Source organism: Narcine bancroftii, chromosome 3 (assembly GCF_036971445.1).
Source record: "Narcine bancroftii isolate sNarBan1 chromosome 3, sNarBan1.hap1, whole genome shotgun sequence".
Classification (NCBI taxonomy): Eukaryota; Metazoa; Chordata; class Chondrichthyes; order Torpediniformes; family Narcinidae; genus Narcine; species Narcine bancroftii.
Window position 1 is genome coordinate 1,002,040 of NC_091471.1, and position 21,735 is coordinate 1,023,774.

Below are 21,735 nucleotides of genomic sequence, written 5' to 3' on the forward strand. Positions count from 1 at the left end.
CACAGGCCCATGAGATCGTGGTCAGCGTCAACAACGGCCTGGTCCCACGGGGCGGGGCGAGCGGCATCGATGCCCGCGGGGACTTCGTCCTCCTCCCATCCGGCCCAGGGCAACTCCTGTCCCCCTCCCATCCGGCCCAGGCAACCCCTGACCCCCTCCCATCCGGCCCCGGGCAGCCGCTATCCCCCCTCCCATCCGGCCCGGGCAGCCCCTGTCCCCCTCCCATCCGGCCCGGGCAGCCCCTGTCCCCCCTCCCATCCGGCCCGGGCAGCCGCTATCCCCTCCCATCCGGCCCGGGCAGCCGCTATCCCCCTCCCATCCGGCCCGGGCAGCTGCTATCCCCCTCCCCCCCCCCATCCGGCCCGGGCAGCCCCTGTCCCCTCCCATCGGGCCCGGGCAGCCCCTGTACCCCTCCCATCCGGCCCGGGCAGCCCCTGACCCCCTCCCATCCGGCCCGGGCAGCCCCTGTCCCCCTCCCCTCGGTCCCGGGCAGCCCCTGTCCCCCTCCCATCCGGGCCGGGCAGCCCCTGTCCCCCCTCCCATCAGGCCCGGGCAGCCCCTGGTCCCCTCCCATCCCAGTCCGGGCAGCCCCTGTCCCCCCACCCATCCGGCCCGGGCAGCCCCTGTCCCCCTCCCCTCGGTCCGGGCAGCCCCGGTCCTCCTCCCATCCGGCCCAGGCAGCCCTTGACCCCCTATCCGGCCCAGGCAAGCCCCTGTCCCCTCCCATCCGGCCCGGGCAGCCCTGTCCCCCTCCCATCCGGCCCGGGCAGCCCCTGTCACCCTCCCATCCAGTCCGGGCAGCCCCTGTCCCCCTCCGATCCGGCCCCAGGCAACCCCTGACCCCCTATCCGGCCCAGGCAGCCCCTGTCCCCTCCCATCCGGCCCAGGCAGCCCTTGACACACTATCCGGCCCCAGTCAGCCCCTGTCCCATCCCATCCGGCCCGGGCAGCCCCCTGTCCCCCTCCCATCCGGCCCGGGCAGCCCCTGTCCCCCTCCCATCCGGTCCGGGCAGCCCCTGTCCCCCTCCGATCCGGCCCAGGCAACCCCTGACCCCCCTCCCATCCGGCCCGGGCAGCCGCTATCCCCCTCCCATCCGGCCCCGGGCAGCCCCTGTCCCCCTCCCATCCGGCCCGGGCAGCCGCTATCCCCCTCCCATCCGGCCCGGGCAACCCCTGTCCCCCTCCCATCGGGCCCGGGCAGCCCCCTGTACCCCTCCCATCCGGCCCGGGCAGCCCCTGACCCCCTCCCATCCGGCCCGGGCAGCCCCTGTCCCCCTCCCCTCGGTCCGGGCAGCCCCTGTCCCCCTCCCATCCGGCCCAGGCAGCCCCTGTCCCCCTCCCATCCGGCCCAGGCAGCCCTTGACCCCCTATCCAGCCCAGGCAGCCCCTGTCCCCTCCCATCCAGCCCGGGCAGCCCCTGTCCCCCTCCCCATCCGGTCCCCGGGCAGCCCCCTGTCCCCCTCCCATCCGGTCCGGGCAGCCCCTGTCCCCCTCCGATCCGGCCCAGGCAACTCCTGTCCCCCTCCCATCCGGCCCAGGCAACCCCTGACCCCCTCCCATCCGGCCCGGGCAGCCGCTATCACCCCTCCCATCCGGCCCGGTCAGCCCCTGTCCCCCTCCCATCTGGCCCGGGCAGCCCCTGTCCCCCTCCCATCCGGCCCAGGCAACCCCTGACCCCCTCCCATCCGGCCCGGGCAGCCGCTATCCTCCTCCCATCCGGCCCGGGCAGCCCCTGTCCTCCTCCCATCCGCCCAGGCAGCCCCTGTCCCCCTCCCATCCGGGCCCAGGCAGCCCTTGACCCCCTATCCGGCCCAGGCAGCCCCTGTCCCCTCCCATCCGGCCCGGGCAGGCCCCCTGTCCCTCTCCCATCCGGCCCGGGCAGCCCCTGTCCCCCTCCCATCGGGCCCGGGCAGCCCCTGTACCCCTCCCATCCGGCCGGGCAGCCCCTGACCCCCTCCCATCCGGCCCGGGCAGCCCCTGTCCCCCTCCCCTCGGTCCGGGCAGCCCCTGTCCCCCTCCCATCCGGGCCGGGCAGCCCCTGTCCCCCTCCCATCAGGCCCGGGCAGCCCCTGTCCCCCTCCCATCCAGTCCGGGCAGTCCCTGTCCCCCACCCATCCGGCCCCGGGCAGCCCCTGTCCCCCTCCCCTCGGTCCGGGCAGCCCCTGTCCCCCTGGGCCGGGCAGCCCCTGTCCCCCTCCCATCAGGCCCTGGCAGCCCCTGTCCCCCTCCCATCCAGTCCGGGCAGCCCCTGTCCCCCACCCATCCGGCCCGGGCAGCCCCTGTCCCCCTCCCCTCGGTCCGGGCAGCCCCTGTCCTCCTCCCATCCGGCCCAGGCAGCCCCTGTCCCCCTCCCATCCGGCCCAGGCAGCCCTTGACCCCCTATCCGGCCCAGGCAGCCCCTGTCCCCTCCCATCCGGCCCGGGCAGCCCCTGTCCCCCTCCCATCCGGCCCGGGCAGCCCCTGTCCCCCTCCGATCCGGCCCAGGCAAACACCTGACCCCCTCCCATCCGGCCCGGCAGCCGCTATCCCCCTCCCATCCGGCCCGGGCAGCCCCTGTCCCCCTCCCATACGGCCCGGGCAGCCGCTATCCCCCTCCCATCCGGCCCGGGCAGCCCCTATCCCCCTCCCATCGGGCCCGGGCAGCCCCTGTACCCCTCCCATCCGGCCCGGGCAGCCCCTGTCCCCCTCCCATCCGGCCCGGGCAGCCCCTGACCCCCTCCCATCCGGCCCGGGCAGCCCCTGTCCCCCTCCCCTCGGTCCGGGCAGCCCCTGTCCCCCTCCCATCCGGGCCGGGCAGCCCCTGTCCCCCTCCCATCAGGCCCTGGCAGCCCCTGTCCCCCTCCCATCCAATCCGGGCAGCCCCTGTCCCCCACCCATCCGGCCCGGGCAGCCCCTGTCCCCCTCCCCTCGGTCCGGGCAGCCCCTGTCCTCCTCCCATCCGGCCCAGGCAGCCCCTGTCCCCCCTCCCATCCGGCCCAGGCAGCCCTTGACCCCCTATCCGGCCCAGGCAGCCCCTGTCCCCTCCCATCCGGCCCGGGCAGCCCCTGTCCCCCTCCCATCCGGCCCGGGCAGCCCCTGTCCAACTCCCATCCGGTCCGGGCAGCCCCTGTCCCCCTCCGATCCGGCCCAGGCAACCCCTGACCCCCTCCCATGCGGCCCGGGCAGCCGCTATCCCCCTCCCATCCGGCCCGGGCAGCCCCTGTCCCCCTGCCATCCGGCCCGGGCAGCCCCTGACCCCCTCCCATACGGCCCGGGCAGCCGCTATCCCCCTCCCATCCGGCCCGGGCAGCCCCTGTCCCCCTCCCATCGGGCCCGGGCAGCCCCTGTACCCCTCCCATCCGGCCCGGGCAGCCCCTGTCCCCCTCCCATCCGGCCCGGGCAGCCCCTGACCCCCTCCCATCCGGCCCGGGCAGCCCCTGTCCCCCTCCCCTCGGTCCGGGCAGCCCCTGTCCCCCTCCCATCTGGGCCGGGCAGCCCCTGTACCCCTCCCATCAGGCCCTGGCAGCCCCTGTGCCCCTCCCATCCAGTCCGGGCAGCCCCTGTCCCCCACCCATCCGGCCCGGGCAGCCCCTGTCCCCCTCCCCTTGGTCCGGGCAGCCCCTGTCCTCCTCCCATCCGGCCCAGGCAGCCCCTGTCCCCTCCCATCCGGCCCGGGCAGCCCCTGTCCCCCTCCCATCCGGCCCGGGCAGCCCCTGTCCCCCTCCCATCCGGTCCGGGCAGCCCCTGTCCCCCTCCGATCCGGCCCGGGCAGCCCTTGACCCCCTCCTATCCGGCCCAGGCAGCCGCTGTCCCCCTCCCATCCGGCCCGGGCAGCCCCTGTCCCCCCTCCGATCCGGTCCGGGCAGCCCCTGTCCCCCTTCGATCCGGCCCAGGCAGCCCCTGTCCCCTCCTCTCGGTCCGGGCAGCCCCTGTCCCCCTCCCATCCGGCCCGGGCAGCCCCTGTCCCCCTCCCATCCGGCCAAGGCAGCCCCTGACCGCCTCCCATCCGGCCCAGGCAGCCCCTGACCCCCTCCCATCCGGCCCAGGCAGACCCTGACCCCCTCCCATCCGGCCGGGGCAGCCCCTGTCCCCCTCCCATCCGGCCCGGGCAGCCCCTGTCCCCCCTCCCCTCAGTCCGGGCAGCCCCTGTCCCCCTCCCATCCGGCTCGGGCAGCCCCTGTCCCCCTCCCCTCGGTCCGGGCAGACCCTGTCCCCCTCCCATCCGGCCCAGGCAGCCCCTAACCCCCTCCCATCCGGCCCAGGCAGCCCCTTACCCCCTCCCATCCGGCCCAGGCATACCCTGACTCCCTCCCATCCGGACCGGGCAGCCCCTGTCCCCCTCCCATCCGGCCCGGGTAGACCCTGTCCCCCTCCCCTCGGTCCGGGCAGCCCCTGTCCCCCTCCCATCCGGCCCAGGCAGCCCCTGTCCCCCTCCCATCCAGCCCGGGCAGCCCCTGTCCCCCTCCCATCCGGTCCGGGCAGCCCCTGTCCCCCTCCCATCTGGTCCGGGCAGCCCCTGACCCCCTCCCATCCGGCCCGGGGAGCCCCTGTCCCCCTCCCCTCGGTCCGGGCAGCCCCTGTCCCCCTCCCATCCGGCCCAGGCAGCCCCTGTCCCCCCTCGGTCCGGGCAGCCCCTGTCCCCCTCTCATCCGGGCCGGGCAGCCTCTGTCCCCCTCCCATCAGGCCCTGGCAGCCCCTGTCCCCCTCCAATCCAGTCCGGGCAGCCCCTGTCCCCCACCCATCCGGCCCGGGCAGCCCCTGTCCCCCTCCCATCCGGCCCGGGCAGCCCCTGGCCCCCTCCCATCCGGCCGGGCAGCCCCTGTCCCCTCCCCTCGGTCCGGGCAGCCCCTGTCCCCCTCCCATCCAGCCCAGGCTGCCCCTGTCCCCCCTCCCCTCGGTCCGGGCAGCCCCTGTCCCCCTCCCATCCGGCCCAGGCAGCCCCTGTCCTCCTCCCATCCGGCCCAGGCAGCCCCTGTCCCCCTCCCATCCGGCCCAGGCAGCCCTTGACCCCCTATCCGGCCCAGGCAGCCCCTGTCCCCTCCCATCCGGCCCGGGCAGCCCCTGTCCCCCTCCCATCCGGCCCGGGCAGCCCCTGTCCCCCTCCGATCCGGCCCAGGCAACACCTGACCCCCTCCCATCCGGCCCGGCAGCCGCTATCCCCCCTCCCATCCGGCCCGGGCAGCCCCTGTCCCCCTCCCATACGGCCCGGGCAGCCGCTATCCCCCTCCCATCCGGCCCGCGCAGCCCCTATCCCCCTCCCATCGGGCCCGGGCAGCCCCTGTACCCCTCCCATCCGGCCCGGGCAGCCCCTGTCCCCCTCCCATCCGGCCCGGGCAGCCCCTAACCCCCTCCCATCCGGCCCGGGCAGCCCCTGTCCCCCTCCCCCTCGGTCCGGGCAGCCCCTGTCCCCCTCCCATCTGGGCCGGGCAGCCCCTGTCCCCCCTCCCATCAGGCTCTGGCAGCCCCTGTCCCCCTCCCATCCAATCCGGGCAGCCCCTGTCCCCCACCCATCCGGCCCGGGCAGCCCCTGTCCCCCTCCCCTCGGTCCGGGCAGCCCCTGTCCTCCTCCCATCCGGCCCAGGCAGCCCCTGTCCCCCTCCCATCCGGCCCAGGCAGCCCTTGACCCCCTATCCGGCCCAGGCAGCCCCTGTCCCCTCCCATCCGGCCCGGGCAGCCCCTGTCCCCCTCCCATCCGGCCCGGGCAGCCCCTGTCCAACTCCCATCCGGTCCGGGCAGCCCCTGTCCCCCTCCGATCCGGCCCAGGCAACCCCTGACCCCCTCCCATGCGGCCCGGGCAGCCGCTATCCCCCTCCCATCCGGCCCGGGCAGCCCCTGTCCCCCTGCCATCCGGCCCGGGCAGCCCCTGACCCCCTCCCATACGGCCCGGGCAGCCGCTATCCCCCTCCCATCCGGCCCGGGCAGCCCCTGTCCCCCTCCCATCGGGCCCGGGCAGCCCCTGTACCCCTCCCATCCGGCCCGGGCAGCCCCTGTCCCCCTCCCATCCGGCCCGGCAGCCCCTGACCCCCTCCCATCCGGCCCGGGCAGCCCCTGTCCCCCTCCCCTCGGTCCGGGCAGCCCCTGTCCCCCTCCCATCCGGCCGGGCAGCCCCTGTACCCCTCCCATCAGGCTCTGGCAGCCCCTGTGCCCCTCCCATCCAGTCCGGGCAGCCCCTGTCCCCCACCCATCCGGCCCGGGCAGCCCCTGTCCCCCTCCCCTTGGTCCGGGCAGCCCCTGTCCTCCTCCCATCCGGCCCAGGCAGCCCCTGTCCCCTCCCATCCGGCCCGGGCAGCCCCTGTCCCCCTCCCATCCGGCCCGGGCAGCCCCTGTCCCCCTCCCATCCGGTCCGGGCAGCCCCTGTCCCCCCTCCGATCCGGCCCGGGCAGCCCTTGACCCCCTCCTATCCGGCCCAGGCAGCCGCTGTCCCCCTCCCATCCGGCCCGGGCAGCCCCTGTCCCCCTCCGATCCGGTCCGGGCAGCCCCTGTCCCCCTTCGATCCGGCCCAGGCAGCCCCTGTCCCCTCCTCTCGGTCCGGGCAGCCCCTGTCCCCCTCCCATCCGGCCCGGGCAGCCCCTGTCCCCCTCCCATCCGGCCAAGGCAGCCCCTGACCGCCTCCCATCCGGCCCAGGCAGCCCCTGACCCCCTCCCATCCGGCCCAGGCATACCCTGACCCCCTCCCATCCGGCCGGGGCAGCCCCTGTCCCCCTCCCATCCGGCCCGGGCAGCCCCTGTCCCCCTCCCCTCAGTCCGGGCAGCCCCTGTCCCCCTCCCATCCGGCTCGGGCACCCCTGTCCCCCTCCCCTCGGTCCGGGCAGACCCTGTCCCCTCCCCTCGGTCCGGGCAGACCCTGTCCCCCTCCCATCCGGCCCAGGCAGCCCCTAACCCCCTCCCATCCGGCCCAGGCAGCCCCTTACCCCCCTCCCATCCGGCCCAGGCATACCCTGACTCCCTCCCATCCGGACCGGGCAGCCCCTGTCCCCCTCCCATCCGGCCCGGGTAGCCCCTGTCCCCCTCCCCTCGGTCCGGGCAGCCCCTGTCCCCCTCCCATCCGGCCCAGGCAGCCCCTGTCCCCCTCCCATCCAGCCCGGGCAGCCCCTGTCCCCCTCCCATCCGGTCCGGGCAGCCCCTGTCCCCCTCCCATCTGGTCCGGGCAGCCCCTGACCCCCTCCCATCCGCCCGGGGAGCCCCTGTCCCCCTCCCCTCAGTCCGGGCAGCCCCTGTCCCCCTCCCATCCGGCCCAGGCAGCCCCTGTCCCCCCTCGGTCCGGGCAGCCCCTGTCCCCCTCTCATCCGGGCCGGGCAGCCTCTGTCCCCCCTCCCATCAGGCCCTGGCAGCCCCTGTCCCCCTCCAATCCAGTCCGGGCAGCCCCTGTTCCCCACCCATCCGGCCCGGGCAGCCCCTGTCCCCCTCCCATCCGGCCCGGGCAGCCCCTGGCCCCCTCCCATCCGGCCCGGGCAGCCCCTGTCCCCCTCCCCTCGGTCCGGGCAGCCCCTGTCCCCCTCCCATCCAGCCCAGGCTGCCCCTGTCCCCCCTCCCCTCGGTCCGGGCAGCCCCTGTCCCCCTCCCATCCGGCCCAGGCAGCCCCTGACACCTCCCATCCGGCCCAGGCAGCCCTTGACCCCCTATACGGCCCAGGCAGCCCCTGTCCCCTCCCATCCGGCCCGGGCAGCCCCTGTCCCCCTCCCATCCGGACCGGGCAGCCCCTGTCCCCCTCCCCTCGGTCGGGGCAGCCCCTGTCCCCCTCCCATCCGGCCCTGGCAGCCCCTGTCCCCCACTTCCCCATTCCCCGGCCCAGGCAGCCATTGACCCCCTCCTATCCGGCCCAGGCAGCCGCTGTCCACCTCCCATCCGGCCCGGGCAGCCCCTGTCCCCCTCCCATCCGGTCCGGGCAGCCCCTGTCCCCCTCCGATCTGGCCCAGGCAGCCCTTGACCCCCTCCTATCCGGCCCAGGCAGCCGCTGTCCCCCTCCCTTCCGGCCCGGGCAGCCCTTGTCCCCCTCCGATCCGGTCCGGGCAGCCCCTGTCCCCCTCCGATCCGGCCCAGGCAGCCCCTGTCCCCCCTCCCTCGGTCCGGGCAGCCCCTGTCCCCCTCCCATCCGGCCCAGGCAGCCCCTGTCCCCCTCCCCTCGGTCCGGGCAGCCCCTGTCCCCCTCCCATCCGGCCCGGGCAGCCCCTGTCCCCCTCCCATCCGCCCAAGGCAGCCCCTGACCCCCTCCCATCCGGCCGGGGCAGCCCCTGTCCCCCTCCCATCCGGCCCGGGCAGCCCCTGTCCCCCTCCCCTCGGTCCGGGCAGCCCCTGTCCCCCCTCCCATCCGGCTCGGGCAGCCCCTGTCCCCCTCCCCTCGGTCCGGGCAGCCCCTATCCCCCTCCCCTCGGTCCGGGCAGACCCTGTCCCCCTCCCATCCGGCCCAGGCAGCCCCTGACCCCCTCCCATCCGGCCAGGCAGCCCCTGACCCCCTCCCATCCGGCCCAGGCAGCCCCTGACCCCCTCCCATCCGGACCGGGCAGCCCCCCATCCCATCCGGCCCGGGCAGCCCCTGTCCCCCTCCCCTCGGTCCGGGCAGCCCTTGTCCCACTCCCATCCGGCCCAGGCAGCCCCTGTCCCCCTCCCATCCAGCCCGGGCAGCCCCTGTCCCCCTCCCATCCGGTCCGGGCAGCCCCTGTCCCCCTCCGATCCGGCCCAGGCAGCCCCTGTCCCCCTCCCCTCGGTCCGGGCAGCCCCTGTCCCCCTCCCATCCGGCCCGGGCAGCCCCTGTCCCCCTCCCCTCGGTCCGGGCAGCCCCTGTCCCCCTCCCATCCGGCCCAGGCAGCACCTGTCCTCCTCCCATCCGGCCCGGGCAGCCCCTGTCCGCCTCCCCTCGGTCCTGGCAGCCCCTGTCCCCCTCCCATCCGGCACAGCCAAGCCCCTGTCCCCTTCCAATCCGGCCCGGGCAGCCCCTGTCCCCCTCCCATCCGGCCTGGGCAGCCCCTGTCCTCCTCCCATCCGGCCCGGGCAGCCCCTGTCCCCCTCGGTCCGGGCAGCCCCTGTCCCCCTCCCATCCGGCCCAGGCAGCCCTTGACTCCCTCCTTTCCGGCCCAGGCAGCCGCTGTCCACCTCCCATCCGGCCCGGGCAGCCCCTGTCCCCCTCCCATCTGGTCCGGGCAGCCCCTGTCCCCCTCCGATCTGGCCCAGGCAGCCCTTGACCCCCTCCTATCCGGCCCAAGCAGCCGCTGTCCCCCTCCCATCCGGCCCGGGCAGCCCCTGTCCCCCTCCGATCCGGTCCGGGCAGCCCCTGTCCCCCTCCGATCCGGCCCAGGCAGCCCCTGTCCCCCTCCCCTCCGTCCGGCAGCCCCCTGTCCTCCTCCCATCCGGCCCAGGCAGCCCCTGTCCCCCTCCCCTCGGTCCGGGCAGCCCCTGTCCCCCTCCCATCCGGCCCGGGCAGCCCCTGTCCCCCTCCCATCCGGCCAAGGCAGCCCCTGACGCCCTCCCATCCGGCAGGGGCAGCCCCTGTCCCCCTCCCATCTGGCCCGGGCAGCCCCTGTCCCCCTCCCCTCGGTCCGGGCAGCCCCTGTCCCCCTCCCATCCGGCTCAGGCAGCCCCTGTCCCCCTCCCCTCGGTCCGGGCAGACCCTGTCCCCCTCTCATCCGGCCCAGGCAGCCCCTGACCCCCTCCCATCCGGCCCAGGCAGCCCCTGACCCTCTCCCATCCGGCCCAGGCAGCCCCTGACACCCTCCCATCCGGACCGGGCAGCCGCTCCTCCCATCCGGCCCGGGCAGCCCCTGTCCCCCTCCCCTCGGTCCGGGCAGCCCCTGTCCCCCTCCCATCCGGCCCAGGCAGCCCCTGTCCCCCTCCCATCCAGCCCGGGCAGCCCCTGTCCCCCTCCCATCCGGTCCGGGCAGCCCCTGTCCCCCTCCGATCCGGCCCAGGCAGCCCCTGTCCCCCTCCCCCTCGGTCCGGGCAGCCCCTGTCCCCCCTCCCATCCGGCCCGGGCAGCCCCTGTCCCCCTCCCATCCGGCCAAGGCAGCCCCTGACCGCCTCCCATCCGGCCCAGGCAGCCCCTGACCCCCTCCCATCCGGCCCAGGCAGACCCTGACCCCCTCCCATCCGGCCGGGGCAGCCCCTGTCCCCCTCCCATCCGGCCCGGGCAGCCCCTGTCCCCCTCCCCTCAGTCCGGGCAGCCCCTGTCCCCCCTCCCATCCGGCTCGGGCAGCCCCTGTCCCCCTCCCCTCGGTCCGGGCAGACCCTGTCCCCCTCCCATCCGGCCCAGGCAGCCCCTAACCCCCTCCCATCCGGCCCAGGCAGCCCCTTACCCCCTCCCATCCGGCCCAGGCATACCCTGACTCCCTCCCATCCGGACCGGGCAGCCCCTGTCCCCCTCCCATCCGGCCCGGGTAGACCCTGTCCCCCTCCCCTCGGTCCGGGCAGCCCCTGTCCCCCTCCCATCCGGCCCAGGCAGCCCCTGTCCCCCTCCCATCCAGCCCGGGCAGCCCCTGTCCCCCTCCCATCCGGTCCGGGCAGCCCCTGTCCCCCTCCCATCTGGTCCGGGCAGCCCCTGACCCCCTCCCATCCGGCCCGGGGAGCCCCTGTCCCCCTCCCCTCGGTCCGGGCAGCACCCTGTCCCCCTCCCATCCGGCCCAGGCAGCCCCTGTCCCCCCTCGGTCCGGGCAGCCCCTGTCCCCCTCTCATCCGGGCCGGGCAGCCTCTGTCCCCCTCCCATCAGGCCCTGGCAGCCCCTGTCCCCCTCCAATCCAGTCCGGGCAGCCCCTGTCCCCCACCCATCCGGCCCGGGCAGCCCCTGTCCCCCTCCCATCCGGCCCGGGCAGCCCCTGGCCCCCTCCCATCCGGCCCGGGCAGCCCCTGTCCCCCTCCCCTCGGTCCGGGCAGCCCCTGTCCCCCTCCCATCCAGCCCAGGCTGCCCCTGTCCCCCCTCCCCTCGGTCCGGGCAGCCCCTGTCCCCCTCCCATCCGGCCCAGGCAGCCCCTGTCCTCCTCCCATCCGGCCCAGGCAGCCCCTGTCCCCCTCCCATCCGGCCCAGGCAGCCCTTGACCCCCTATCCGGCCCAGGCAGCCCCTGTCCCCTCCCATCCGGCCCGGGCAGCCCCTGTCCCCCTCCCATCCGGCCCGGGCAGCCCCTGTCCCCCTCCGATCCGGCCCAGGCAACACCTGACCCCCTCCCATCCGGCCCGGCAGCCGCTATCCCCCTCCCATCCGGCCCGGGCAGCCCCTGTCCCCTCCCCATACGGCCCGGGCAGCCGCTATCCCCCTCCCATCCGGCCCGCGCAGCCCCTATCCCCCTCCCATCGGGCCCGGGCAGCCCCTGTACCCCTCCCATCCGGCCCGGGCAGCCCCTGTCCCCCTCCCATCCGGCCCGGGCAGCCCCTAACCCCCTCCCATCCGGCCCGGGCAGCCCCTGTCCCCCTCCCCTCGGTCCGGGCAGCCCCTGTCCCCCTCCCATCTGGGCCGGGCAGCCCCTGTCCCCCTCCCATCAGGCTCTGGCAGCCCCTGTCCCCCTCCCATCCAATCCGGGCAGCCCCTGTCCCCCACCCATCCGGCCCGGGCAGCCCCTGTCCCCCTCCCCTCGGTCCGGGCAGCCCCTGTCCTCCTCCCATCCGGCCCAGGCAGCCCCTGTCCCCCTCCCATCCGGCCCAGGCAGCCCTTGACCCCCTATCCGGCCCAGGCAGCCCCTGTCCCCTCCCATCCGGCCCGGGCAGCCCCTGTCCCCCTCCCATCCGGCCCGGGCAGCCCCTGTCCAACTCCCATCCGGTCCGGGCAGCCCCTGTCCCCCCTCCGATCCGGCCCAGGCAACCCCTGACCCCCTCCCATGCGGCCCGGGCAGCCGCTATCCCCCTCCATCCGGCCCGGGCAGCCCCTGTCCCCCTGCCATCCGGCCCGGGCAGCCCCTGACCCCCTCCCATACGGCCCGGGCAGCCGCTATCCCCCTCCCATCCGGCCCGGGCAGCCCCTGTCCCCCTCCCATCGGGCCCGGGCAGCCCCTGTACCCCTCCCATCCGGCCCGGGCAGCCCCTGTCCCCCTCCCATCCGGCCCGGGCAGCCCCTGACCCCCTCCCATCCGGCCCGGGCAGCCCCTGTCCCCCTCCCCTCGGTCCGGGCAGCCCCTGTCCCCCTCCCATCCGGGCCGGGCAGCCCCTGTACCCCTCCCATCAGGCTCTGGCAGCCCCTGTGCCCCTCCCATCCAGTCCGGGCAGCCCCTGTCCCCCACCCATCCGGCCCGGGCAGCCCCTGTCCCCCTCCCCTTGGTCCGGGCAGCCCCTGTCCTCCTCCCCATCCGGCCCAGGCAGCCCCTGTCCCCTCCCATCCGGCCCGGGCAGCCCCTGTCCCCCTCCCATCCGGCCCGGGCAGCCCCTGTCCCCCTCCCATCCGGTCCGGGCAGCCCCTGTCCCCCTCCGATCCGGCCCGGGCAGCCCTTGACCCCCTCCTATCCGGCCCAGGCAGCCGCTGTCCCCCTCCCATCCGGCCCGGGCAGCCCCTGTCCCCCTCCGATCCGGTCCGGGCAGCCCCTGTCCCCCTTCGATCCGGCCCAGGCAGCCCCTGTCCCCTCCTCTCGGTCCGGGCAGCCCCTGTCCCCCTCCCATCCGGCCCGGGCAGCCCCTGTCCCCCTCCCATCCGGCCAAGGCAGCCCCTGACCGCCTCCCATCCGGCCCAGGCAGCCCCTGACCCCCTCCCATCCGGCCCAGGCAGACCCTGACCCCCTCCCATCCGGCCGGGGCAGCCCCTGTCCCCCTCCCATCCGGCCCGGGCAGCCCCTGTCCCCCTCCCCTCAGTCCGGGCAGCCCCTGTCCCCCTCCCATCCGGCTCGGGCACCCCTGTCCCCCTCCCCTCGGTCCGGGCAGACCCTGTCCCCCTCCCCTCGGTCCGGGCAGACCCTGTCCCCCTCCCATCCGGCCCAGGCAGCCCCTAACCCCCTCCCATCCGGCCCAGGCAGCCCCTTACCCCCTCCCATCCGGCCCAGGCATACCCTGACTCCCTCCCATCCGGACCGGGCAGCCCCTGTCCCCCTCCCATCCGGCCCGGGTAGCCCCTGTCCCCCTCCCCTCGGTCCGGGCAGCCCCTGTCCCCCTCCCATCCGGCCCAGGCAGCCCCTGTCCCCCTCCCATCCAGCCCGGGCAGCCCCTGTCCCCCTCCCATCCGGTCCGGGCAGCCCCTGTCCCCCTCCCATCTGGTCCGGGCAGCCCCTGACCCCCTCCCATCCGGCCCGGGGAGCCCCTGTCCCCCTCCCCTCAGTCCGGGCAGCCCCTGTCCCCCTCCCATCCGGCCCAGGCAGCCCCTGTCCCCCCTCGGTCCGGGCAGCCCCTGTCCCCCTCTCATCCGGGCCGGGCAGCCTCTGTCCCCCTCCCATCAGGCCCTGGCAGCCCCTGTCCCCCTCCAATCCAGTCCGGGCAGCCCCTGTTCCCCACCCATCCGGCCCGGGCAGCCCCTGTCCCCCTCCCATCCGGCCCGGGCAGCCCCTGGCCCCCTCCCATCCGGCCCGGGCAGCCCCTGTCCCCCTCCCCTCGGTCCGGGCAGCCCCTGTCCCCCTCCCATCCAGCCCAGGCTGCCCCTGTCCCCCCTCCCCTCGGTCCGGGCAGCCCCTGTCCCCCTCCCATCCGGCCCAGGCAGCCCCTGACACCTCCCATCCGGCCCAGGCAGCCCTTGACCCCCTATACGGCCCAGGCAGCCCCTGTCCCCTCCCATCCGGCCCGGGCAGCCCCTGTCCCCCTCCCATCCGGACCGGGCAGCCCCTGTCCCCCTCCCCTCGGTCGGGGCAGCCCCTGTCCCCCTCCCATCCGGCCCTGGCAGCCCCTGTCCCCCTCCCATCCGGCCCAGGCAGCCATTGACCCCCTCCTATCCGGCCCAGGCAGCCGCTGTCCACCTCCCATCCGGCCCGGGCAGCACCTGTCCCCCTCCCATCCGGTCCGGGCAGCCCCTGTCCCCCTCCGATCTGGCCCAGGCAGCCCTTGACCCCCTCCTATCCGGCCCAGGCAGCCGCTGTCCCCCTCCCTTCCGGCCCGGGCAGCCCTTGTCCCCCTCCGATCCGGTCCGGGCAGCCCCTGTCCCCCCTCCGATCCGGCCCAGGCAGCCCCTGTCCCCCTCCCCTCGGTCCGGGCAGCCCCTGTCCCCCTCCCATCCGGCCCAGGCAGCCCCTGTCCCCCTCCCCTCGGTCCGGGCAGCCCCTGTCCCCCTCCCATCCGGCCCGGGCAGCCCCTGTCCCCCTCCCATCCGCCCAAGGCAGCCCCTGACCCCCTCCCATCCGGCCGGGGCAGCCCCTGTCCCCCTCCCATCCGGCCCGGGCAGCCCCTGTCCCCCTCCCCTCGGTCCGGGCAGCCCCTGTCCCCCTCCCATCCGGCTCGGGCAGCCCCTGTCCCCCTCCCCTCGGTCCGGGCAGCCCCTATCCCCCTCCCCTCGGTCCGGGCAGACCCTGTCCCCCTCCCATCCGGCCCAGGCAGCCCCTGACCCCCTCCCATCCGGCCCAGGCAGCCCCTGACCCCCTCCCATCCGGCCCAGGCAGCCCCTGACCCCCTCCCATCCGGACCGGGCAGCCCCCCATCCCATCCGGCCCGGGCAGCCCCTGTCCCCCTCCCCTCGGTCCGGGCAGCCCTTGTCCCACTCCCATCCGGCCCAGGCAGCCCCTGTCCCCCTCCCATCCAGCCCGGGCAGCCCCTGTCCCCCTCCCATCCGGTCCGGGCAGCCCCTGTCCCCCTCCGATCCGGCCCAGGCAGCCCCTGTCCCCCTCCCCTCGGTCCGGGCAGCCCCTGTCCCCCTCCCATCCGGCCCGGGCAGCCCCTGTCCCCCTCCCCTCGGTCCGGGCAGCCCCTGTCCCCCTCCCATCCGGCCCAGGCAGCACCTGTCCTCCTCCCATCCGGCCCGGGCAGCCCCTGTCCGCCTCCCCTCGGTCCTGGCAGCCCCTGTCCCCCTCCCATCCGGCACAGCCAAGCCCCTGTCCCCTTCCAATCCGGCCCGGGCAGCCCCTGTCCCCCTCCCATCCGGCCTGGGCAGCCCCTGTCCTCCTCCCATCCGGCCCGGGCAGCCCCTGTCCCCCTCGGTCCGGGCAGCCCCTGTCCCCCTCCCATCCGGCCCAGGCATCCCTTGACTCCCTCCTTTCCGGCCCAGGCAGCCGCTGTCCACCTCCCATCCGGCCCGGGCAGCCCCTGTCCCCCTCCCATCTGGTCCGGGCAGCCCCTGTCCCCCTCCGATCTGGCCCAGGCAGCCCTTGACCCCCTCCTATCCGGCCCAAGCAGCCGCTGTCCCCCTCCCATCCGGCCCGGGCAGCCCCTGTCCCCCTCCGATCCGGTCCGGGCAGCCCCTGTCCCCCTCCGATCCGGCCCAGGCAGCCCCTGTCCCCCTCCCCTCCGTCCGGGCAGCCCCTGTCCTCCTCCCATCCGGCCCAGGCAGCCCCTGTCCCCCTCCCCTCGGTCCGGGCAGCCCCTGTCCCCCTCCCATCCGGCCCGGGCAGCCCCTGTCCCCCTCCCATCCGGCCAAGGCAGCCCCTGACGCCCTCCCATCCGGCAGGGGCAGCCCCTGTCCCCCTCCCATCTGGCCCGGGCAGCCCCTGTCCCCCTCCCCTCGGTCCGGGCAGCCCCTGTCCCCCTCCCATCCGGCTCAGGCAGCCCCTGTCCCCCTCCCCTCGGTCCGGGCAGACCCTGTCCCCCTCTCATCCGGCCCAGGCAGCCCCTGACCCCCTCCCATCCGGCCCAGGCAGCCCCTGACCCTCTCCCATCCGGCCCAGGCAGCCCCTGACACCCTCCCATCCGGACCGGGCAGCCGCTCCTCCCATCCGGCCCGGGCAGCCCCTGTCCCCCTCCCCTCGGTCCGGGCAGCCCCTGTCCCCCTCCCATCCGGCCCAGGCAGCCCCTGTCCCCCTCCCATCCAGCCCGGGCAGCCCCTGTCCCCCTCCCATCCGGTCCGGGCAGCCCCTGTCCCCCTCCGATCCGGCCCAGGCAGCCCCTGTCCCCCTCCCCTCGGTCCGGGCAGCCCCTGTCCCCCTCCCATCCGGCCCGGGCAGCCCCTGTCCCCCTCCCCTCGTTCCGGGCAGCCCCTGTCCCCCTCCCATACGGCCCAGGCAGCACCTGTCCTCCTCCCATCCGGCCCAGGCAGCCCCTGTCCGCCTCCCCTCCGTCCTGGCAGCCCCTGTCCCCCTCCCATCCGGCACAGGCAAGCCCCTGTCACCCTCCAATCCGGCCCGGGCAGCCCCTGTCCCCCTCCCATCCGGCCTGGGCAGCCCCTGTCCTCCTCCCATCCGGCCTGGGCAGCCCCTGTCCTCCTCCCATCCGGCCCGGGCAGCCCCTGTCCCCCTCGGTCCGGGCAGCCCCTGTCCCCCTCCCATCCGGCCCAGGCAAGCCCCTGTCCCTCTCCCATCCGGCCCAGGCAGCCCCTGTCCCCCTCCCCTCGGTCCGGGCAGCCCCTATCCCCTTCCCATCTGGCCCAGGCAGCCCCTGTCCCCCTCCCCCCGGTCCGGGCAGCCCCTGTCCCCCTCCCATCCGGCCCAGGCAGCCCCTGTCCCCCTACCCTCGGTCCGGGCAGGCCCTGTCCCCCTCCCATCCGGCCCAGGTAGCCCCTGTCCCCCTCCCATCCGGCCCAGGCAGCCCCTGTCCCCCTACCACCCGGCCCAGGAAGCCCCTGTCCCCCTCCCATCCGGCCCGGGAAGCCCCTGTCGCCCTCCCATCCGGCCCAGGCAGCCCCTGTCCCCCTCCCATCCGGCCCAGGCAGCCCCTGACCCCCTCCCATCTGGCCCAGGCAGCCCCTGACCCCCTCCCATCCGGCCCAGGCAGCCCCTGTCCCTCTCCCCTCGGTCCGGGCAGCCCCTGTCCCCCTCCCATCCGGCCTGGGCAGCCCCTGTCCCCCTCCCATCCGGTCCGGGCAGCCCCAGTCCCCCTCCCATCCGGTCCGGGCAGCCCCTGTCCCCCTCCCATCCGGTCCGGGCAGCCCCTGTCCCCCTCCGATCCAGCCCAGGCAGCCCCTGTCCCCCTCCCCTCGGTCCGGGCAGCCCCTGTCTCCCTCCGATCCGGCCCTGGCAGCCCCTGTCCCCCTCCCATCCGGCCCTGGCAGCCCCTGTCCCCCTCCCATCCGGTCCGGGCAGCCCCTGTCCCCCTCCCATCCGGTCCGGGCAGCCCCTGTCCCCCTCCCATCCGGCCCAGGCAGCACCTGTCCTCCTCCCTTCCGGCCCAGGCAGCCCCTGTCCGCCTCCCCTCGGTCCTGGCAGCCCCTGTCCCCCTCCCATCCGGCACAGGCAAGCCCCTGTCCCCCTCGGTCCGGGCAGCCCCTGTCCCCCTCCCATCCGGCCGAGGCAAGCCCCTGTCCCTCTCCCATCCGGCCCAGGCAGCCCCTGTCCCCCTCCCCTCGGTCCGGGCAGCCCCTATCCCCCTCCCATCTGGCCCAGGCAGCCCCTGTCCCCCTCCCCCCGGTCCGGGCAGCCCCTGTCCCCCTAGCCTCGGTCCGGGCAGGCCCTGTCCCCCTCCCATCCGGCCCAGGTAGCCCCTGTCCCCCTCCCCTCGGTCCGGGCAGCCCCTGTCCCCCTCCCATCCGGCCCAGGCAAGCCCCTGTCCCTCTCCCATCTGGCCTAGGCAGCCCCTGTCCCCCTCCCCTCGGTCCGGGCAGCCCCTGTCCCCCTCCGATCCGGCCCAGGCAGCCCCTGTCCCCCTCCCCTCGGTCCGGGCAGCCCCTGTCCCCGTCCCATCCAGCCCCGGCAGCCCCTGACCCCCTCCCATCCGGCCCAGGCAGACCCTGTCCCTCTCCCCTCGGTCCGGGCAGCCCCTGTCCCCCTCCCATCCGGCCTGGGCAGCCCCTGTCCCCCTCCCATCCGGCCCGGGCAGCCCCTGTCCCCCTCGGTCCGGGCAGCCCCTGTCCCCCTCCCATCCGGCCCAGGCAAGCCCCTGTCCCTCTCCCATCCGGCCCAGGCAGCCCCTGTCCCCCTCCCCTCGGTCCGGGCAGCCCCTATCCCCCTCCCATCTGGCCCAGGCAGCCCCTGTCCCCATCCCCCCGGTCCGGGCAGCCCCTGTCCCCCTCCCATCTGGCCCAGGCAGCCCCTGTCCCCCTACCCTCGGTCCGGGCAGGCCCTGTCCCCCTCCCATCCGGCCCAGGTAGCCCCTGTCCCCCTCCCATCCGGCCCAGGCAGCCCCTACCACCCGGCCCAGGAAGCCCCTGTCCCCCTCCCATCCGGCCCGGGAAGCCACTGTCCCCCTCCCATCTGGCCCAGGCAGCCCCTGTCCCTCTCCCATCCGGCCCGGGCAACCCCCGTCCCCCTCCCATCCAGCCCAGGCAGCCCCTGTCCCTCTCCCATCCGGCCCAGGCAACCCCTGTCCCCCTCCCATCCAGCCCCGGCAGCCCCTGTCCCCCTCCCATCCGGCCCAGGCAGCCCCTGTCCCCCTCCCATCCGGCCCAGGCAGCCCCTGACCCCCTCCCATCTGGCCCAGGCAGCCCCTGACCCCCTCCCATCCGGCCCAGGCAGCCCCTGTCCCTCTCCCCTCGGTCCGGGCAGCCCCTGTCCCCCTCCCATCCGGCCTGGGCAGCCCCTGTCCCCCTCCCATCCGGTCCGGGCAGCCCCAGTCCCCCTCCCATCCGGTCCGGGCAGCCCCTGTCCCCCTCCCATCCGGTCCGGGCAGCCCCTGTCCCCCTCCGATCCAGCCCAGGCAGCCCCTGTCCCCCTCCCCTCGGTCCGGGCAGCCCCTGTCTCCCTCCGATCCGGCCCGGGCAGCCCCTGTCCCCCTCCCATCCGGCCCTGGCAGCCCCTGTCCCCCTCCCATCCGGCCCAGGCAAGCCCCTGTCAATCTCCCATCCGGCCTAGGCAAGCCCCTGTCCCTCTCCCATCCGGCCCAGGCAGCCCCTGTCCCCCTCCCCTCGGTCCGGGCAGCCCCTGTCCCTCTCCCATCCGGCCCAGGCAGCCCCTGTCCCCCTCCCCTCGGTCCGGGCAGCCCCTGTCCCCCTCCGATCCGGCCCTGGCAGCCCCTGTCCCCCTCCCCTCGGTCCGGGCAGCCCCTGTCCCCCTCCCATCCGGCCCAGGCAAGCCCCTGTCCCTCTCCCATCTGGCCTAGGCGGCCCCTGTCCCCCTCACCTCGGTCCGGGCAGCCCCTGTCCCCCTCCGATCCGGCCCAGGCAGCCCCTGTCCCCCTCCCCTCGGTCCGGGCAGCCCCTGTCCCCCTCCCATCCGGCCCGGGCAGCCCCTGTCCCCCTCTCATCCGTCCCGGGCAGCCCCTGTCCCCCTTCCATCCGGCCCAGGCAGCCCCTGTCCCCCTCCCATCCAGCCCCGGCAGCCCCTGACCCCCTCCCATCTGGCCCAGGCAGCCCCTGACCCCCTCCCATCCGGCCCAGGCAGCCCCTGTCCCTCTCCCCTCGGTCCGGGCAGCCCCTGTCCCCCTCCCATCCGGCCTGGGCAGCCCCTGTCCCCCTCCCATCCTGTCCGGGCAGCCCCTGTCCCCCTCCCATCCGGTCCGGGCAGCCCCTGTCCCCCTCCCATCCGGCCCAGGCAGCACCTGTCCTCCTCCCTTCCGGCCCAGGCAGCCCCTGTCCGCCTCCCCTCGGTCCTGGCAGCCCCTGTCCCCCTCCCATCCGGCACAGGCAAGCCCCTGTCCCCCTCGGTCCGGGCAGCCCCTGTCCCCCTCCCATCCGGCCCAGGCAAGCCCCTGTCCCTCTCCCATCCGACCCAGGCAGCCCCTGTCCCCCTCCCCTCGGTCCGGGCAGCCCCTATCCCCCTCACATCTGGCCCAGGCAGCCCCTGTCCCCCTCCCCCCGGTCCGGGCAGCCCCTGTCCCCCTCCCATCCGGCCCAGGCAGCCCCTGTCCCCCTACCCTCGGTCCGGGCAGGCCCTGTCCCCCTCCCATCCGGCCCAGGTAGCCCCTGTCCCCCTCCCATCCGGCCCAGGCAGCCCCTGTCCCCCTCCCACCCGGCCCAGGAAGCCCCTGTCCCCCTCCCATCCGGCCCGGGCAGCCCCTGTCCCCCTCCCATCCGGTCCGGGCAGCCCCTGTCCACCTCCCATCCGGCCCAGGCAGCACCTGTCCTCCTCCCATCCGGCCCAGGCAGCCCCTGTCCGCCTCCCCTCGGTCCTGGCAGCCCCTGACCCCCTCCCATCCGGCACAGGCAAGCCCCTGTCCCCCTCCAATCCGGCCCGGGCAGCCCCTGTCCCCCTCCGATCCAGCCCAGGCAGCCCCTGTTCCCCTCCCCTCGGTCCGGGCAGCCCCTGTCCCCCTCCCATCCGGCCTGGGCAGCACCTGTCCCCCTCCCATCCGGTCCGGGCAGCCCCTGTCCCCCTCCCATCCGGCCCTGGCAGCCCCTGTCCCCCTCCCATCCGGCCCTGGCAGCCCCTGTCCCCCTCCCATCCGGCCCAGGCAAGCCCCTGTCCCCCTCCCATCCGGTCCGGGCAGCCCCTGTCTCCCTCCGATCCGGCCCGGGCAGCCCCTGTCCCCCTCCCATCCGGCCCTGGCAGCCCCTGTCCCCCTCCCATCCGGCCCAGGCAAGCCCCTGTCAATCTCCCATCCGGCCTAGGCAAGCCCCTGTCCCTCTCCCATCCGGCCCAGGCAGCCCCTGTCCCCCTCCCCTCGGTCCGGGCAGCCCCTGTCCCTCTCCCATCCGGCCCAGGCAGCCCCTGTCCCCCTCCCCTCGGTCCGGGCAGCCCCTGTCCCCCTCCGATCCGGCCCTGGCAGCCCCTGTCCCCCTCCCCTCGGTCCGGGCAGCCCCTGTCGCCCTCCCATCCGGCCCAGGCAAGCCCCTGTCCCTCTCCCATCCGGCCCAGGCAGCCCCTGTCCCCCTCCCCTCGGTCCGGGCAGCCCCTATCCCCCTCCCATCTGGCCCAGGCTGCCCCTGTACCCCTCCCCCCGGTCCGGGCAGCCCCTGTCCCCCTCCCATCCGGCCCAGGCAGCCCCTGTCCCCCTACCCTCGGTCCGGGCAGGCCCTGTCCACCTCCCATCCGGCCCAGGCAGCCCCTGTCCCCCTCCCACCCGGCCCAGGAAGCCCCTGTCCCCCTCCCATCCGGCCCGGGCAGCCCCTGTCCCCCTCCCATCCGGTCCGGGCTGCCCCTGTCCCCCTCCGATCCAGCCCAGGCAGCCCCTGTCCCCCTCCCCTCGGTCCGGGCAGCCCCTGTCTCCCTCCGATCCAGCCCGGGCATCCCCTGTCCCCCTCCCATCCGGCCCTGGCAGCCCCTGTCCCCCTCCCATCCGGCCCAGGCAAGCACCTGTCAATCTCCCATCCGGCCTAGGCAAGCCCCTGTCCCCCTCCCATCCGGCACAGGCAAGCCCCTGTCACCCTCCAATCCGGCCCGGGCAGCCCCTGTCCCCCTCCCATCCGGCCTGGGCAGCCCCTGTCCTCCTCCCATCCGGCCTGGGCAGCCCCTGTCCTCCTCCCATCCGGCCCGGGCAGCCCCTGTCCCCCTCGGTCCGGGCAGCCCCTGTCCCCCTCCCATCCGGCCCAGGCAAGCCCCTGTCCCTCTCCCATCCGGCCCAGGCAGCCCCTGTCCCCCTCCCCTCGGTCCGGGCAGCCCCTATCCCCTTCCCATCTGGCCCAGGCAGCCCCTGTCCCCCTCCCCCCGGTCCGGGCAGCCCCTGTCCCCCTCCCATCCGGCCCAGGCAGCCCCTGTCCCCCTACCCTCGGTCCGGGCAGGCCCTGTCCCCCTCCCATCCGGCCCAGGTAGCCCCTGTCCCCCTCCCATCCGGCCCAGGCAGCCCCTGTCCCCCTACCACCCGGCCCAGGAAGCCCCTGTCCCCCTCCCATCCGGCCCGGGAAGCCCCTGTCGCCCTCCCATCCGGCCCAGGCAGCCCCTGTCCCCCTCCCATCCGGCCCAGGCAGCCCCTGACCCCCT

At 76.8% G+C, this 21,735-nt stretch overlaps 2 protein-coding genes across 2 annotated transcripts; one reads left to right on the forward strand and one right to left on the reverse strand.

Annotated features, from left to right (window-relative positions):
* Positions 1–1,802: 1,802 nt before the first annotated feature.
* Positions 1,803–9,779, reverse strand: LOC138756028 (collagen alpha-1(I) chain-like). The gene is made up of 6 exons (XM_069922711.1): positions 8,789–9,779; positions 7,356–8,039; positions 5,588–5,904; positions 2,976–3,323; positions 2,029–2,222; positions 1,803–1,854 (listed from the first exon to the last, which is right to left on the reverse strand). The coding sequence occupies exons 1-6, from the start codon at positions 9,777–9,779 to the stop codon at positions 1,803–1,805; spliced, it is 2,586 nt and encodes an 861-aa protein (XP_069778812.1).
* A 1,996-nt stretch (positions 9,780–11,775) lies between these two features.
* LOC138756029 (proline-rich protein 36-like) lies at positions 11,776–21,135 on the forward strand. The gene is made up of 19 exons (XM_069922712.1): positions 11,776–11,949; positions 12,038–12,211; positions 12,346–12,459; positions 12,863–13,010; positions 13,233–13,686; positions 13,779–14,051; positions 14,123–14,251; positions 14,426–14,630; positions 14,733–15,242; positions 15,406–15,616; positions 15,985–16,247; positions 16,317–16,401; positions 16,500–16,623; positions 16,875–17,689; positions 17,814–17,967; positions 18,551–19,194; positions 19,353–19,522; positions 19,775–20,216; positions 20,270–21,135. The coding sequence occupies exons 1-19, from the start codon at positions 11,776–11,778 to the stop codon at positions 21,133–21,135; spliced, it is 5,955 nt and encodes a 1,984-aa protein (XP_069778813.1).
* Positions 21,136–21,735: the final 600 nt, after the last annotated feature.